The sequence below is a fragment of the Montipora capricornis genome, chromosome 6 (assembly GCF_036669925.1).
Source record: "Montipora capricornis isolate CH-2021 chromosome 6, ASM3666992v2, whole genome shotgun sequence".
Classification (NCBI taxonomy): domain Eukaryota; kingdom Metazoa; phylum Cnidaria; class Anthozoa; order Scleractinia; family Acroporidae; genus Montipora; species Montipora capricornis.
In genome coordinates this window covers 8,784,249-8,801,748 of record NC_090888.1, presented here as the reverse complement: position 1 = coordinate 8,801,748, position 17,500 = coordinate 8,784,249, and the positions used below count along the sequence as shown (strand labels likewise).

Genomic DNA, 17,500 nt, shown 5'->3' with positions numbered 1-17,500 from the left:
CTCGTAGCTCACTGCAACATCTTTCGCAAGGCGAGTGTAAGTGCAAAATTAAGTGATTTCTTTCTAAACGTTTCATTCAACATATTAACAATATAAGTATCGTGCAAAGTTACTTTAAAGACAAAAATGGGCAGAACAGAGTAAAGCTAACAGCACAACCTCTATTAGTGAAAACGATGATATAACAAGATAAAGACGTGCCCAAAACAAATTCAAGGAATACATGATATTTTAATTATAGTTGAACTATTAAATAGATAACTAAATAATACTTAATACTGATTTTTTCGATGTCGATTTGTATCGATATCGAGATAAATGTACGCTATACTAGTAGCGAAAGATAACATTTCACGAGATTATTCTTGAACAGTTCATTGGATGGCAGTTTGCAGCGGATGGAAAGAGGAAACTCTTTGTTACTTCATGTTTGAGTCAAAACTGATTTCGTTATAAAGACATTGATACTTCTTAGTTTCGGATTGCAAAGGGGACTAAAGTAAATTCGGAAACGATGCGTAAAATAAAACTGGACAAAAAATGTAACCAATATGTAACCAATAATATTTGAGTTTGTGGCATTACCCCAACGTAGACCAAGCTTTGTGTCATGGCTGGCACCTTTGTTTATCTTGTTATTGACTGCCTTGAGTGCAGATATGGCCATAAATGCACCGTGTTAGATGCACGGGGATCTTTGTAAGATCACGAATCACGAAGTGTCTCCTGGTTGTGCTGAACAATTGAAAAAAAAAACGCCTGCATTTAACTCTTCCCCCCCCCTAACCCTTAAACGCACCATGGGTGGGTAATGCATAGACTGAAAGGGGGTATTAGTGTTGGGTGTCAAACTTTGGCGGGCATCAAATGACGTGCATTTCACGACATCAGTGAGTGAGTTTCGAACCTTAGGTAGGTAACTTAATTTCAACTCGGGTTTATGAGACTGACTAGGCCTCTAGCAATACATGCTAATATGCTGAGAAAAGTATAAAAATTCAAAAAGAAAAAAAACCATGATCAATTAATGACTAACATTCTAACTATATTAATAAGTAAACAACCGTAAATCTTAAAATTATTACATTGAATCATAGAAAACTACATATAACTATACTGACCTGATGATACTGAATCTCTGAACCTCCGATGACTTGGATACTAGTGCACTCTTCTTCAAACTAATCTTCCGGTCGATCGTTTAAATAAATCAGTTACTGACATTACCATATCACATTTTTTTCCATTCAGATATTACCATTGAAGAAGAAATGCTGGATCTTGTATTCGCCCTGAGTGCCACAGCTCTGAACTCAGATGATACCTTCATGACAATGAAATCAGTCATTACTGAGATCCTCAATACCCACGGCTCGTCATCAGTGCGTTACGCCATCATCACTTTCGGAAAATACCCGAATGTTACCCTTGATATTGGTGAGGAGAGCGACCCCAGGAAGTTGAGAAAGATACTGCAGAGCCTATCCAAGAACAACGATGGAGCCGATTTGAGCAGGGCGCTCAAGAAAGCGAAGGAAATACTGCAAAACGCGTCTGTAAGTAGACCAACCGCGAAAAGGATCTTGATTGTAGCCATGGACAAGACGTCGGACAGCGACGAGATAGCTGTGGACGTTGCCGCTAAAGCGCTGGCACGTGACCGCGTGCGAGTGATTGCTGTTGCGTTTGGCAAAGAAAGTGATCCACAGGAAATGGCTAAGACAACTTTGGACGAGAATAACGTGATTGAGACCGATGATGATGATTCCGCTAAGAATATTGCAGCTGAGGTGATGGAAAAGGCCAAGAATGGTAAGCTCTTGTGATGTTAATGATGAAACGGCAACGATAGTCAATTGTATCATGTTGTTGTGTCATAAGAGTTATTCAATTCCACCTGTTGTAACAATGAACGCCGAATCACTTAATAATGTTAATCACTTTTTAATTTATTTAAGCCTTATGTTTATGTAACCAAGCACTAATCGGCGAGCCTACAGAACAACCTAACGGAGATCAAATTATATGAAATACACTATTCGTTTTCATAAGAGGCGAAAACCGGAGCACATCGAGAAAAACCTTTCCAGGAGAGTGAAGTACAAGAAAACTCGACCCGAATATGACAGTCACAGTCCGCGAATCCATCTTGGGTCACATCGGTGGAAAGCGAGTGCTTTCACTGGTGACCGCAAATCTTCTTCTTAAAGCTTCCACGATACTTTTTGCGCAATTCTTTGCCAGAATGTTTTTATTAAAATTTGTTCTTTCTAGAATTCTTGATCTCTGAAGACACCTAAATGTTGTTTCTTTCCATGCTTCGCTAGATTCCGCACCACTGCTGCAGGTTGATCTTGGATTTGCGATTAGTGCTACGGATATTGATGCAGACGAAACTTTCGAAAACATGAAGAAGATCATGAAGTACATAATCGACGCCCACGGAGTCGCCAGCATGAGGTACGGCGTTATCCTCTTTGCGGATTCCAGCACCACTTACGTACCTTTCTCTCGAACGTTCCCTGACAACTCCGCTGTCACTACACTCCTCGATTCACTTCCACGACCTCGAGGTGAACCTGACCTGCGAAAGGCCTTCATAGAAGCGAAGGACATGTTTGACAAGGCACCCGCTCGACCCGAGGCAAAGAAAGTACTGGCTGTGATAATGGATCAGAAGTCAATCAATGATCTCAGCGAAGTGAAACAGGCAGCCAAAGTGTTGGAAGACGAGGACATTCAGATTGTGCCCATTGGTCTTGGACAAAATGTCGAAGAAAAGGAATTGGAATTCGTTACCGGTAACAAACAAAATGTCATCACAGCTGATAAGGATGGGGACCCATCTAATGTTGGTAAAGAAATCATTGACGTAATCGTGCAAGGTGAGTAATGGTTGGATCGGCAAAGGACAGATACGTCCAAAAAAGCAAGTGACAGGCCATTTCCGAGTTCTTGTCTGCCTCCTCTTCAAAGCGAGTCTAAGTGCGAAGTTTATGTGGTGGTAATTAGTTCTACTTTACATATGAATGAAAACTACTTTCCACAAGAAAAACTTCGCACTTAGACTCGCTTTGAAGGGGAGGCACGCGGATTTCAATAAGCGTCATGAAGTGTCCCCTTGCTCTTTTCCCGAACGTCAACGTCACTCGGGTCTCGGAATACAGACAATTGACGTCGCAAAGTGTGCCCCAAATTTCTGCTCTTCAATTAAGGATGAACTGCTACAATCTGCATTAATCCGGAGTACTTCTTTGCTTTTTTGAAATAGTGGAGATGTGACAGAGTATTTGATTTCTTGATTGGTACAATAAGCGATACGTAAAACGGACGCTTTTGAAAAGAACGATTTCCTTAAACCTCAGCTATCTTCTTCCTGTTTTAGGCCGATGTAAGTGCATTTCTGAAAGGAATAGATCATTTTCGAAAATACCATAATACTCTTTGTTTGTCCCTCCAAATTTTGCATAAGCATTGTTTTTGTTTTCTCTTGGGACTTACAATTGTCCGAAGAGAAAACAAAAACAATGCTTATCCAAAGTTCGGAGGGGCAAACAAGAGTATTATGGTATTTTCGGAAATGGCCTATTTTAAATTATGAGTTTGATGTCATTTGTGGAAAACTGAATTTTAAAAAAGGGTTTATTTGAAAGGGAGCGTTACATGGCGAGCCGCAGGCCAACCACGGCAAATCCTCTACAGATTTCTCTGACATATGATAACAAGTTTACCATGGTTAGTCATACATAATTCATAGAATGGCAATAAATATCTATCGGGCTGTACATTGGTATACAGCTTACTTGTGTTATGGGTTCCATTTCGCCGTCACCTTCATAAATTATTATGAATTGTTCAAGGTTTGACTCACCTTCGATTATCAAAACAAATGACAACGTTTCATAATCTTTCTTTCGTAGACCCACCAACCATTCCAGAAATGGATCTTGTTTTCGCATTAAGTGCGAACGCCGTCAAGGACGGAGAACATTTCCAACAGATGAAAGATATCGTCCGAGCGCTGATCGACAAGTATGGAACCACGCGTCTCCAGTACGCTGTGATTACATTTGGAAATGTACCAAGGATAGCAATGTCTTTTAGTGCTGCCTCTCGAGGCGAAGAGGCATTGAGGCGCTTACTGGATTCCTTACAGAAGAGCTCTGGTGCACTGTTAGACAAGGCGCTTGAGGAATCCAAGCTTCTCTTTGAAGCGAAAGGTCGGCGCAACGCTCAAAGAGTCCTTGTGGTGATCACTGACAAGAAATCTGACAGTTCTGTGGAAGATGTCGAGAATCAAGCGAAAGCATTGGAGGATAGTGATATCAAGGTTATTCCAGTGTTACTAGGGCAGGAATCCGATGTTCGTGAACTGGGTAAAACGACCCCGAACAAAGAAAACCTCATTTCTGTTGATGAAGGAGACGATCCATCAGTGACTTCTGAAATAATACTGCGAAAGGCCGTAGAAGGTAAGACCTTTTTTTCAACTGGTTGATCTTACTTGGGTGTCTAAGAAACGACGACAGTTACGCCGACGAAAAGGTCACTTCACATTGAAATATATACCTTATTCCAAAATGGCCGCCATTTTAGTATTCTTTTGTTTCCCTGCAAATTGGCCCTTATGGCCTCGTTCGAGGTTAAATATTCTTTTAAATTTTACGTTTGAAAGCGAAGCCATAAGGGTCAATTTGCATGAAAACAAAAGAATACTAAAATGGCGGCCATTTTGGAATAAGGTTTGTAACGGTGCTATATTAAGTAAGTTGCGATAGTTACGTATTGAAAGTTCTTTATGTTGTACAATGGAGCGTTTTCACTCGCGTGAATGGTAGTCATATTGGATTTCTGAAACAAAAGAGAGTATTTGCGTAAGGATAGAGTTCAGTTCCCGGAGGATTAGTTTGGTACACCATCATGGTCGCCATTTCTTTGTTTTGGAACACCAAGATGGCCGCCGTGACGTCATGTGAAAACGCTCTATATATGGACAATGAAAAGAAAACTATAAGAAGAATAAAGCTGTAACTGGATTTGTACCTACGGTTTTGAATTTATAATAAAGAAAGAACAAATCTTCCATCCGCACATCATCCTGTCATTTCGTTTCGCTGTAAGGAGTAAGGGCAAAAAGAAGATAGAGATGTGGTCATTCAACAGTACTAGTCCGAATTATTATTGCACTGTATTTTTCATTGGACGTGAAAAAAGTTTCGTTTTGTTCAGTTTGCATATCAGCAAGTCCTCTGGTCTTTTGTCTGGACATTCGCTAAAATGTTTTATATCTCACTCCGGCTCTTTTCCATTTACGCTTTTATTTCAGCTGTTCCGAAGATACCTGAAATGAATTTAATATTTGCCATCAGCGCCAGAGCGGTGGATGACGCTACGAATTTCGAGAAGATGAAGCAAGTCATTCGAGCGATCGTACAGAAGTTTGGCTCCAACAAAATCCACTATGGTGTGATAACATTTGGAGACCCATTTAAAACTGAACTGCCACTGGAACAACAACAGCCGCCTACCGATGAAGACTTAGAGAACTTTATAAGTATGATACTGAAAGTTTTTAGTTTTGTTTATATTTCAACAGTTTGAACAGTCTGTTTTAAAGAGTTCAAAGTGGTAAGGGTTTTCGATTGAAATCACGATGTTGTTTAAAGTGGACGGCTTAAGCAAACGACATAACATAACTGCCTTCATCGATAGATGTCCCTAGATTAAAATCCTAATGAAGAAACATCTAGATCCCCCTGCTGTAATTTTATCGCATTTTATTTTAATTTTATTCGATCATTACATCGGAATAAAGACTATCTGGTGTAAACCAGAGCTTCGTGCTTCCGGCGAAGGTGAAAAAGCCTTATGCAGTGGATAAGTCAATGGCGTATTTTTTGCTCGAAAAAAAATTATGTGGTAGATGACTTAATCCGGTTGTGCATCAACCAATGAAAGACGATAATAAATTGCCCCTCTTTTCTCGAATATTCAGTTGTTCTAACTCCTTTTAAACGTACATTTATAAAAGGAGATAAATACAATTTTGTCGCGCATGCCTTTTTGTCCTTTCAGAAAATATTCCGAAGAACGGCCCCTCTGCTGCCTTGGATCAAGTGCTTGGAGAAGCCTCGAGGCTTTTCATGGCTGCAGCTGAGTCTCGTCCCAATGCTAAGAAAGTACTGGTAGTAATAACAGACCAGATGTCCGACAGTGACGGGAGCAACTTGAAAAGGGAGGCCTTCGTATTGCAGTCCCAAGAAATCAAGGTTATCGGGGTTGCTCTGGGAGACGAATCGGACAAAGACGAGCTCGATATATTGACCCCTGAACAGGGTGAGGTTATTGAGGCGAACAGTACGGATGGCGTTAAGAAAATGGCTGAAGAAATTATGAAGAGCGCTCTTGAAAGTGAGTATTATTAGGTGTAACGGGTGGTAACACTCAGTTTATTATATAACTGAATTTAGTGGTATACCGAGTGGTAGATCAGTATTTTGTCGCAGTATCATTTTTACATTTTCTATATATATAGATTTTATTTCTGGTCTTTTTGCCTGAGTATTTCTTTGTATTGAAATAACTTGGCCTTGTTTTAATTACTATGGATACAAATAAACAACTGGCTGTAAGCTTATGTAGTCAAGCTCAAACCTTATAGTTTTTGAAGTCACTGAATAAAGCATCTTTTGTTGTACTGCGAGGATTTTATACACTAAAGAGAAAGTTACATGGTTGCTTGGGGATACGAAATTTCTCTTCTCGTGTTGAAAAATATTGCACTCGTTTGCTGCGCTCACTCGTGAAATCTTTTTCAAACACTCGGAGAGAAATTTCGCATCTCCGCGCGGTCAGACCATTCCGGAATTGCGCAGGGAACTCGGACGAGTTTCAAATTTGAACCAATCCATAAATTGGCACCATCACATGAAAGAGAACATTGAGATTGGCCATCTGTCCAAGTTTGATGCTCGTAGGTCAAACTAAAACCAAGTTACAGACCTTAAAAACTTTTAAGAGTTGAAATGGTTTTGAGGGACGCAGCCTCAAAATTAGAGACGTTTGTATGGATTTTTAACAATGTTTTAAGGTCCGTAACGTGGTCTCTGTTCGACCTAAAAGCATCAAACTTGGACAGCACAGATAGCCAATCTCCATGTTATCTTTCATGAGATGGTGTCAATTTATCGATGGCTTCAAATTTGAAACTCGCCCTAGTTTCCTGCGCAATTCCGGAATGGCCTATGATAATAATGACGTTAACGATCTCATTCCGATCACAATGTTAAACGATAATGTGGAGCTTACGCAAAGATGACGACCACGGCTACGAGAACGCCACAAAACAATAGCTTCAAGGAACAAAAACAATAGCTCTTCACGGCCCGCACGTGTGCTTTACATTTTTGTAAATTTCTGTGGCCTTCTCGTCCTGATAATCACGTTAAATGACTCAATATGAGGTTATGTGGTGAACGCGAACGCGCGACCAAAAAAATTCAGTTTTCATTCCCGACATCCACACCGCCCATACTGATTTTATCCTCTATTTCGGTACACTTTTTCCAAGCCGAACAATTTGTAGAATAGCGCAACGTTAATTTTTTTTAGATGACTATCTCGTGGCGGTTGTCGTTGTCGTTTCTTAAACTCCTAGATGATGGCGCGGAGAATGACGTTACCCAAAGGCGATGACGATAGCGAAAACGACATGACGATGATGACGTCATTGATGACCATGATGACGAAAACTACAATGATGATGATGATGATGATGATATTAATAATTCTGTTTTGTTTTTGTTTTTTTTTGCCAGGTTATCCCGATTCACCTGAGTTAGATGTAGCTTTTGCCCTCAACACTGCTGGCACGGACGCCAACAGAACCTTCCAAGCAATAATAGACTCACTGAATAGCATCATAAACAAGTTCAATCCAGAAAAACTACGCTACAGTATCATCACCTTTGGTGAATCCGCAACTGCTGATATCTCCTTCTCAGAAGACCCCCAGGATGTGAAGAAACTCACCAAAGTTCTCGAAAAACTACCACAGCCTTCGGGATTACCAGATCTCAAAAAGCTGCTAGAAAAAGCGAAGAAAGTTTTGGAGGATGGTTCCGGAAGATCGAGGGCGAACAAGGTTTTGGTTGTTGTAACTGATGCGAAATCGCCCACAACATCATTAGAGATCAAAGAAGCTGTTAAACCTTTGATGGAAGGCGGGGTCACAGTGGTTGCAGTAGGATTTGGCGAAGAGGCTGACTCTCGGCAGTTGGAGAAGATGACAACCGACAAACAGAGCGTCTTGAATTTGAGCAACGAGACAGATCCTGAAGAAGTTGGAAATGCAATCATGAAGGCTGTAACGGAAGGTTGGTTGGTTCAATATCAACCCCAAGGGTGGCCATGGTCGGAAACAGGAAAAAAAAAGGCGAAAATAATTTCGAGAAACCGTAAATCCTCTGTTAAGCTCCTCCTCCCTTTCTAATAGGCCCCCCTTTTCAGAGTAAGAAGGTTATTTTAGTAACTTAGAAGCTTTAACTTTATTAACTTTGACATATAAAAACTAACGAGATAATGTTAAATTTCCAACGTTTCGGCGACGTCATGACGCCATTATCAAGGAGTACTAGTTAGAAATGAATATGCGAGTTAATAAAAGATATAAAATACTCCAAAATTGCAAAAAAGAAGAAGACCTTGACAAAGACTTTAGCACGTATTGAATCTGTTTGCACGTTCAGCCCTGGTCTTAACTGTTTGATGTTCAGTATTTCGTTAACGAGACAGTCCAATTTGTTCATGCATTTCTTCAACACTCTCAAGCAGCTGAGGAGGTCCTCAGACAAGGTTGAAGAAACTTGTAGCATTAACAAACTGGAATCTGCAGCAGCGCTTATTCCAATCATAATTTACTTTCTTTAGAGCGACAGACTCCTTGAGGAAATGTGTTTTAAAAAGTAAAGAAACGTTTAGTAATAGACTGCATTCGTATTCTCAGTATTGGACTGGAACTAGCTTGCAATGGAGGCCTCCATTGCAAGCTAGTTCCAGTCTAATGCTGAGAATACGAATATGATCTATGGAACATGGTTTTGAGCTTAAATCTTTTGGTGCCGTCAGTAATAGAAAGAAACAGTTTTGGACTTTTACTTCGTGTAGAAGACGCACATGACGTAACAATAGCTTTAGGGATCTTAAGGGATTTAGAATTCTGATTAGGTATTTTTTCACGATTTTTGTTCTATTGTTTTACGTCATGTGTGTCTTCTACACGAAGTAAAAGCCCAGTTTTGGTGAACGTAGAAGGGTTTAAGGAACCCAACTGGAAAGAGGATACCAGTCAGCTGTTTTTGAAAATATAGTATTTAAGTGGTCCTTCTTAAATTTTGGGTTTACCTACAATGGAGGATAAAATTCTTGGGACATTGTGCGACATGAAGATAAACATATTTCAATCTCCTCCTCCTCCTCCTCCTCCTCCTGCAAGGGTTAATTAAGATCCAGGTTCGTGTACCTCGGGTCGCAACAGGCTTTCTTAATTGGTTTGCTGTGGAAAGATGTGTTAACGTCGTGTAAACATTACTTTCCTGGTATTGATTCCTTCATTTTCCCTTGCAGCCATCCCTCAGGTTCTCGACCTAGACTTAGCATTTGCTATCAGTGCAAACGCTCCCTTGAATTCTGAGGAAAACTTCGGAAAGTTGAAAGACATCATGGACTGGGTAGTAAATAAGCATGGAGTTGGAAAAATCCAATATGCCGTTGTCGTGTTTGGGGACACCCCTGACGTCAAGATCAGCTTCGCTCAACCAATCAACGATGAGCAGCTGAGGCTCATTATACAGAACTCCACTGTCAATAAACAAGGATCAAATGTTGTACAAGCGCTGGTCACTGTGAAAGACCTTTTCAAGTTCTCTCCCCGGCCTGAAGCGAAACGAGTCTTGGTTCTTGTGACGGACAAAGGATCCGGCGGTACTATTGATGACATCAGAAATTCTGCAAAGGATCTGTGGTCATCTGGCATCAAAGTAATTCCTGTGGCCTTTGGACGAGACGCAGATCCAGATGAAATCAAGGTAACATCTTCAGAGGAAAAGAACTTGATAGACGTTCCAGACACTAACAACCCTGATGCAGTGGCTGAGGAAATTATGCAGAAATGTCTGGAAGGTAAGGAACTTTCAACACCAAAAGAGTTTGCACGGATTTGGGTAATGACTCCGTTAAAACGCTGCGCGTCTTTTCAGCTGCGAACTTATAGCATGGATATTTTTTTGCAATATGTGGCCGAGAATTTTGGTCCGTAGCTGAGATTCCAGTATTCCTGTGGTCGGTCAAATCCGGTCTCAGGTTAAATTCGATTCCGTTGGAGACCCTCATTTTACCTAGGTTGGATATGCACTTTACCTAATAGGCCATTTCCGAGTTCATGTCTGCCTCCTCTTCAAAGAGAGTCTAAGTGCGAAGTCTTTCTTATTAAAATTAGTTTTCATTCATGTGTAAAGTAGAACTAATTACCATCACAAAAACTTCGCACTTAAACTCGCTTTGAAGAAGAGACAGACATGAACTCGGAAATGGCCCATTGAAATCAGCTATCAACCCCCACCCCCCCCCCCCCCCATCAAAAAAAAAAAAAGTTCTCAAGTTCTGTCTTACGCATCTCAAGACATCTTCACGTTTCGTATTTATCTTACCGGTTTCTGTATTTATACACTAACAACATAGTAAGAAAACAAAGAACTGTACTATGCACTTACCGATACTCGAACTCCGACCCTCCAGATCGATAGTCCTGTGTCTTCACCACTACACTACAACGACAAACATGCTCAACCCAATACATTGCTTTTCATTATTGACTAATCTACAACAAGTCAATTGAACTTTTCTCTAGGCTTAATTTATAGGCTCCAAAAAAAGTGTCTTAAATTCATCTGGGTGCGTATTCAACGTGGGTAAAATGAAGATCATCAATTTGACATAAGTAAAAACGGATTCAACCTGAGAAAGGATTTTACCGGCAACATTCCCACCCCGTCCGTCTTAGACGTCCATGACATATGTATAACAGTGATACTTTAGAAGTGGACAGAAGCAAACAATTTCAAGATGTCTTTTAAAGGGTTTGGTAACGAAAAGAGTAGTAATGCAGTTATTTTCCATGTCACTGTGTACCATTTTATTTTATTTGTTGAGTTCATCTAAATAGAAAACTAGTTACCCAACTGTTATCCCCATATCCTAAAGCTTGTCTCGTATGTCCTAACTTTACTATTCAGCTCAAGTGTGTTGCAGCAGGACTTGTTAATACCCTCTATCATAGTTAATATATGTAGAGATAGTTAGGAAACTCGACAAGTTTATTTGTTTTATGTTTTTGTTCGCTGTTTTGGCCCCGACCATGCGCAAACCACACCTTTTTTTCTGAAAGAGAGCTGATCAAAGTTTTCGATTAATTTGTTCAAAACACAGTTGTGAGCCGAAGGCAAAAAGTTGTGCATGGTCGCGGTCAAGGTGACATGACGCACGATGTCACTGTTCTCGCTTTTGAAGTTTCCGGGATTTCATAACCAGTTCGTCTATATGAACTATGTCTCTATCTTCTAGATTTCAATGTGCCAAAAACCGATATTGCCTTCGCCATAAGTGCTTCAGCCTTCAAGACACAAGTAAACTTCAAAAAGATGAAAGACGCTGTTAAAGTTTTCATCGACAGATTTGGCATTCACGGAAGAGTGCACTACAGTTTATTAACGTTCGGTGATCCTCCTAAAGTGCATCTTAACTTCAGCGCCAAATCCAACAGCTCGGTTGCATTGAAAGCTTTGATTGAAGGTGTTCCAAAACCCGATGCAGGAGTTGCGTTGGCTGAAGCGCTCCAACACGCTAAAATGTTATTCACCGCCTCGGCTGGTGGTAGGACTGATGCAAAGAAGATTTTAGTAGTGATGACTGATAAAGAGTCCGACAGTGGCAGCCAGGATGTCGAGGAAGCAGCTCAAGGATTAGCCGATGAAGGAATACGCGTCATTGCAGTGGCTTTCGGGGATGAAGACAATTTGAACGAAATAGAGTCCATTGCGGACATAAAAGAGGATGCTTTTAAGCCAAATGTCACTGATTCATCCAGAGACGTCGCAAATAATGTCATCGACAATATGCTTAACGGTGAGTCAAGTTAATACGCCACTCCCGTTCTGACTCTTTTGTACATCTGAGACTTACAGCTTGAGTTGATCAGTCTGGAATAATCCAGCAAGATGGAAGCAATTGGAATCGGACTCGGCGGCTGATTCCATCTGCCGAGCTGCTTATACCGCTTTCAATATTTTTTTAAAAGATTTCAATTATTTTTTTACTGTACATTGTTTGAAATAAATCAAGCTACAAAAGTACTATTACTTCTTCTCGAATGAGGATTTTATACTGTGAGTTGAGATAAGCATTAGCGTCCTTGGCCAGTAATGCATAGCGCGCCTCTCTCGCAGTTTTGTGGTTTCTTCAATAGGCCACTTTGAAAAATATCATAACACTCTTTGTTTGTCCGCCCAAATTTTGCATAAGCATTGTTTCCGGTTTCTGTGGTGCCAAGACAAAAAAGCAATGCTTAAGCAAAATTTTGGGGGGACAAACAAAGAGTATTATGGTATTTTTTAAGTGGCCTATTAACTGGATCTTAGCTAATGAGTGACAGATAGTGATTGCAATACATACCGGTATTAATCATTTACAAGTACTGTCACTGTTTGATATAAATGAAGTATTTTCTTACATCAAAATGGCAAAGTAGCAAGTAAAATTCCTGGTCTTTCCAAAAATTGATCTGTATGGCATTCTGGTTTAAAATGGACCTAAATCTTCTCTTTTCCGTGCTGAATTTTTTATGTCAACCTTTTTATCGCATCCCCCGTTAACCAAACTATAAAATATTACAAGGAAAGGTTACGTTTATACAAACGTTGGCCGTGTAGCACTTATATTTTAAACAGAGTTAACTGAATAGAGGGTAATGTGAAGTGCTAGGTTTCTACCCCATATGAACCATGTGAGCGTTAGCCCTACTGATGGAAATGGGCCCACACGAGGACAGAGAAAAACTCTGACTGACCACCCTGGTCAGAGTTTTTCTCTGTCCTTGTGTGGGCCCATTTCCATCAGTAGGGCTAACGCTCACATGGTTCATATGGGGTAGAAACCTAGCACTTCACATTACCCTCTATTCAGTTAACTCTGTTTAAAATATTACTATTTCCAGTTAATTCCATAATCATTTGTTTTGGGTCTTGCAGACAATCTTCGAGTTCCTCGGATTGATCTAGGATTTGTCGTGAGTGCTACAGCCGCCTCTGCTCCAGACACTCTTCAGCGCATAAAGAATACCATCAATACCATAGTTGAAGAATATGGAATCTCCAACCGACTCCGCTATGGACTGATAGTATTCGGAAGCGAAGCAAGCGTAAAACTTAGATTCGGCGAGGAAACCGCTGATCTGGACACGTTCAAGGCTAAAATAGCTTCAGCCCGACAGCCAAGTGGAGAGCCGGACTTGCAAAAAGCCTTGGAGGAGGCCAGCAAACTGTTTGAATCTGAACCAAGGCGTCCTGATGCCAAAAAAGTTCTGGTTGTGATAAGCGACAAAAGATCTTCGAGTAGCCCAGAGAGTGTTAAGAGTGATGTTATGCTTTTGGAGGAGCAAGACGTCACAATTGTACCTGTTGCAGTTGGTACATCCGCTGATCTCAATGAATTAGAGACAATCACGTCCAACAGAGGATATTTACTTAAAAAAGAAAGGGAGTTGGACCCCGACACAACAGCAGAAGAGATAATGGAAAAGGTGTTGAAAGGTACGGTGGAGTCAGATTTTAGAAAAAAAAAGACACTTTGTAGTAACCAGTCAAATGCCAAGTAATTCAATGAAGCTGAGTGTTGACCAATTAGCACCAGTAAACTTCATGGCAAAGAAAAACGCTGAAACGTACCTCCCCAGTTCATACAAGAATAAGGGAGCAGGGCTGGCGCAGTGGTTTCAGAGCACTCGTCTCCCACCAATGTGGCCCGGGTTCGATTCCCAGACTCGGCGTCATATTATATGGGTTGAGTTTGTTGGTTCTTTACTCTGCTCCGAGAGGTTTTTCTCCGGGTTCCGGTTTTCCTTTCTGCTTAAAGTGCAACCTATGACTTGATTTGCTTTCCGTTCAGTGCGCCCAGTTAGACCCTCAGCGCTAAATGCACTTCACACGTAAATATGGTTATTCTCCTTGTATCCTATAGACCTTATTCCAAAAATGCCGTCATTTAAATATTCTTTTGTTTTTATTCAAATTAGCCCTTGATGCCTCGTTCTTGAGCTGAAAATTCAAAAGAATATTTTGCCTTGAACGAGGCATCAAGGTCTAATTTCAACCCGGCGATTAAACATTTTGGTTCACTTTGCTCTGGAAACCACTCGCCTGTCAGCCACTTTGACAATGGTATGACGCAATTTATCATCAATAAGAGGACAGACGCATACAAAACGGACGTCAATTTATTAATGAGCCCAAAAATGTAAGAAAGTAGTTTTAGTTTAGTTCATTTCTAGCCTGTAAGCTACAGATATCGAGCAAATTTTGAAGAGGAAAGGGACAAGTTAGAATAAGAAAAATTTCATGCTTTTATGAGGAAAAACCGCCTGCAGTTTGCCTTGTCACGTAAACGCCTTGCTTGATCTCTCCAATTTACTTCATCCCTATTGTACGTGTGTCGCGATGATGATGATCCACTATTTTGAAGTAATTTTGTAACGTCACCAGAGTTGCCAAAAGTTCCAGAGATGGATGTTGCCTTTGTAATCGGCGCCAGCTCACCATACGCCAGTGAGACCTTTGCAAAGATCAAAGAGATTGTCCAAGAGGTCGTTAAGCTTTATGGAGTCCAAAGAGTGTACTACAGCGTCATACTAGTCGGCAGAGATCCCACCGTCAGAATTAATTTCAGCAAGCAGTATTCAGAAGCTGTTTTGAAAGCTACCATTGCGGCTCTTTCGAGACCCACCGATGGGTCATCTCTTCAATCAGCACTGCAAAAAGCTCAGGAGGTCTTTGCCGAGGGCGGTCGTCCAGATGCAAAGAAAGTGGTTGTTGTTATATTGGATGAGAAATCCGGAAGCAGCATTGAGGATGTTAAGAATGCTGCTGGCAAGTTGGAAGAAGATTTTATCAAAGTCATTGCTGTGGCCTTAGGCAATCTGGCTGATCCGGACGAGACAGCAGCAACAACCACAAACAAAGAGAACGTTGTAGAAGTTGATGAATTTGATGATCCCGAAGACGCTGCCGAAGAAATTACCTTGAAAATATCGAAAGGTAAGAGCTCGTATGAAAAGTAGAAAGTAGCGACTTAAAGATACGAGTGAGTTCAACAACGGCAAGACACGAGTTCTCAGTTCTTGAGCACGTGTATTAATTTTTTTTTTTCTTTCAATTACGCCTTCTGAGAACAGAAAACTCTTATTGACACCGCAAATTAAAGGTTGCTGGTCAAGAACTGGGCTATTGCTGGACAGAGCAGAAACGACCTGAAAAAAAGTCATAAAACGGGATATTCTACGCGGTCCCTTAACCCAAGAGTAACCCCGGTCAACAATGCTTGACCTTTGTAACGAACATAAGCACTTGGCTTGTTAAAATATGCGTCTCCTCGACAGATTATTAGACAATGCAATAGATACTTAATTGACCGTTCCCCGTCGGGGCTTTTCAGGGCCAATGAAACAATCAACGAAACAACAGAACAACAACAACAACAACTGTTAAGAATCCCAACTGGCCGGAGGCAAACCAGTTGGCTATTCACAAGTGCAGCTGGGAAGTTGAACCAGGGACTGCCAGGAACAAATTCAGCGAGTGGTCAGAGCGGGTCTTGAACCCGGGATCTCCGGATCTCAAGGCAAGCGCCCTTACCACTGGGCCACACTGCCTCCACGACAAGGCCGGGTTGTGGCATTTCATGCGAAAAAAATGGAATCAGATTGTCTCAGGGTGCAGTTTGGTGAATATGTCCCGTTTTTCAGTCGAAAAGTTTCAGTGGTCGCTATTAACTGCTTTTCTCATTTCAGATACGCCCGTGATCCCAATGGTTGACTTGGGATTTGCTATCAGTGCAACGGCGACAAAAGCCAAAGAGCACTTTACGAAGATGAGAGCAGTGATTAAGATGTTTTTTGACAAGTACGGATTCCACAGAGTGGCGTATAGTGTCTTAACGTTTGGGTCATCACCAACGATTCGACTTACCTTTAATTCTCCATTTAGCGCCGAATCTTCATTTCTAGCGAGGTACGTGGACAGTATCCCGCAAAATCCGGGAACAGCTAACCTTGACAAAGCCTTGCGTGGTGCGAGAGATCTCTTCAAGGCTTCTAACGGTGCCAGGCCCAATGCTTTGAAAGTTTTAGTCGTGATAACAGACAAAAAGTCGAATAGCACGGTCCAAGGTGTGAAGAATTCAACGGATATACTCGATGACATGGGAATCCGCGTGATTGGTGTCGCCCTGGGAAACGAAGGTGATGGTGAACTTAATCACGTCACTGACGTCAGTGGTGACGTCATTAACACTACTGCTTCCACTTCGCCTGCCAAGATTGTTGAAGAAGTCATGGATCGCATCCTCGATAGTAAGTCTGTTATTTTTTTTATCACATTTGATTTGTGAGAATTTTTTTTTCACGATGGTACTGAAAGACATGGTACGTGTTAACCCTTGTTGAATCCACATCACTTAATTTATAAAGTAATTTATAAAAATTGCAATGCCATGTAACGATCTATGCATTACGTTGGATCAACACAAACAATGATCAAACACGTTCACGAGGGTGTTATCTTCATAATTAAACTACGGTCGGCCAAACCTACAAAAGCATGATCAGCGCTCGAACTAGAAAGCAGACGCAGACAGCTGTTTCGGGCTTGTTGGCCCTTGTCAGTGCGCCGTAGTTAAACTTGAACTCAATGAGCTTCAGTGACACTTCATTTACTGTCAGATGTGTCGCTAGTCATTCTAGAAAGAGCTATAAAATCGGTTTGCTGAATGAAAGTAAGATATTTATTTTTCGCTGTTGACTCGTGGATAGTCGGAAAAAAATCCGAGTGCTCGTTTGCAGAAGTCGAAGCTACGAGCTTCCGAGTACTAGTTCGGATGCTCTTCCACTGAGCTGTAGGAGACAATAGGAGACTCGTGGGAGCTAGGACTCGTGGATACTCGGAAAAATCCGAATGCTCCTTTGCAGGAGTCGAACCTACGACCTTCCGATTACTACTTCGGATGCTCTGCCACTAAGCTATAAAAGACTTGTGGGCGCCGTCAGACCGTTAAACTAGGTTCATGTGACAAAAGGTGGCCGCGGAAGGTCTTTAGTTGGACTCCAAAGGAGCACTAGCTCGGATTTTTTTCGAGTACCCCGAATCAACATCGAAAAACGGCCGAATAACTCGTCTAA

The 17,500-nt window shown here is 41.2% G+C and overlaps 1 protein-coding gene across 1 annotated transcript in view; it reads left to right on the top strand.

Moving 5' to 3' along the window:
* LOC138053176 (uncharacterized) overlaps positions 1–17,500 on the top strand; it is a 126,332-nt gene that overhangs the window by 10,963 nt on the left and 97,869 nt on the right. The window contains exons 8-18 of the mRNA XM_068899838.1: positions 1,252–1,812; positions 2,328–2,885; positions 3,921–4,472; positions 5,327–5,554; positions 6,076–6,411; positions 7,818–8,375; positions 9,625–10,179; positions 11,620–12,180; positions 13,302–13,862; positions 14,811–15,362; positions 16,115–16,675. Of these exons, the coding sequence (XP_068755939.1) occupies positions 1,252–1,812; positions 2,328–2,885; positions 3,921–4,472; positions 5,327–5,554; positions 6,076–6,411; positions 7,818–8,375; positions 9,625–10,179; positions 11,620–12,180; positions 13,302–13,862; positions 14,811–15,362; positions 16,115–16,675 (5,583 nt within the window). The remainder of the gene's footprint in view (positions 1–1,251; positions 1,813–2,327; positions 2,886–3,920; positions 4,473–5,326; positions 5,555–6,075; positions 6,412–7,817; positions 8,376–9,624; positions 10,180–11,619; positions 12,181–13,301; positions 13,863–14,810; positions 15,363–16,114; positions 16,676–17,500) is intronic.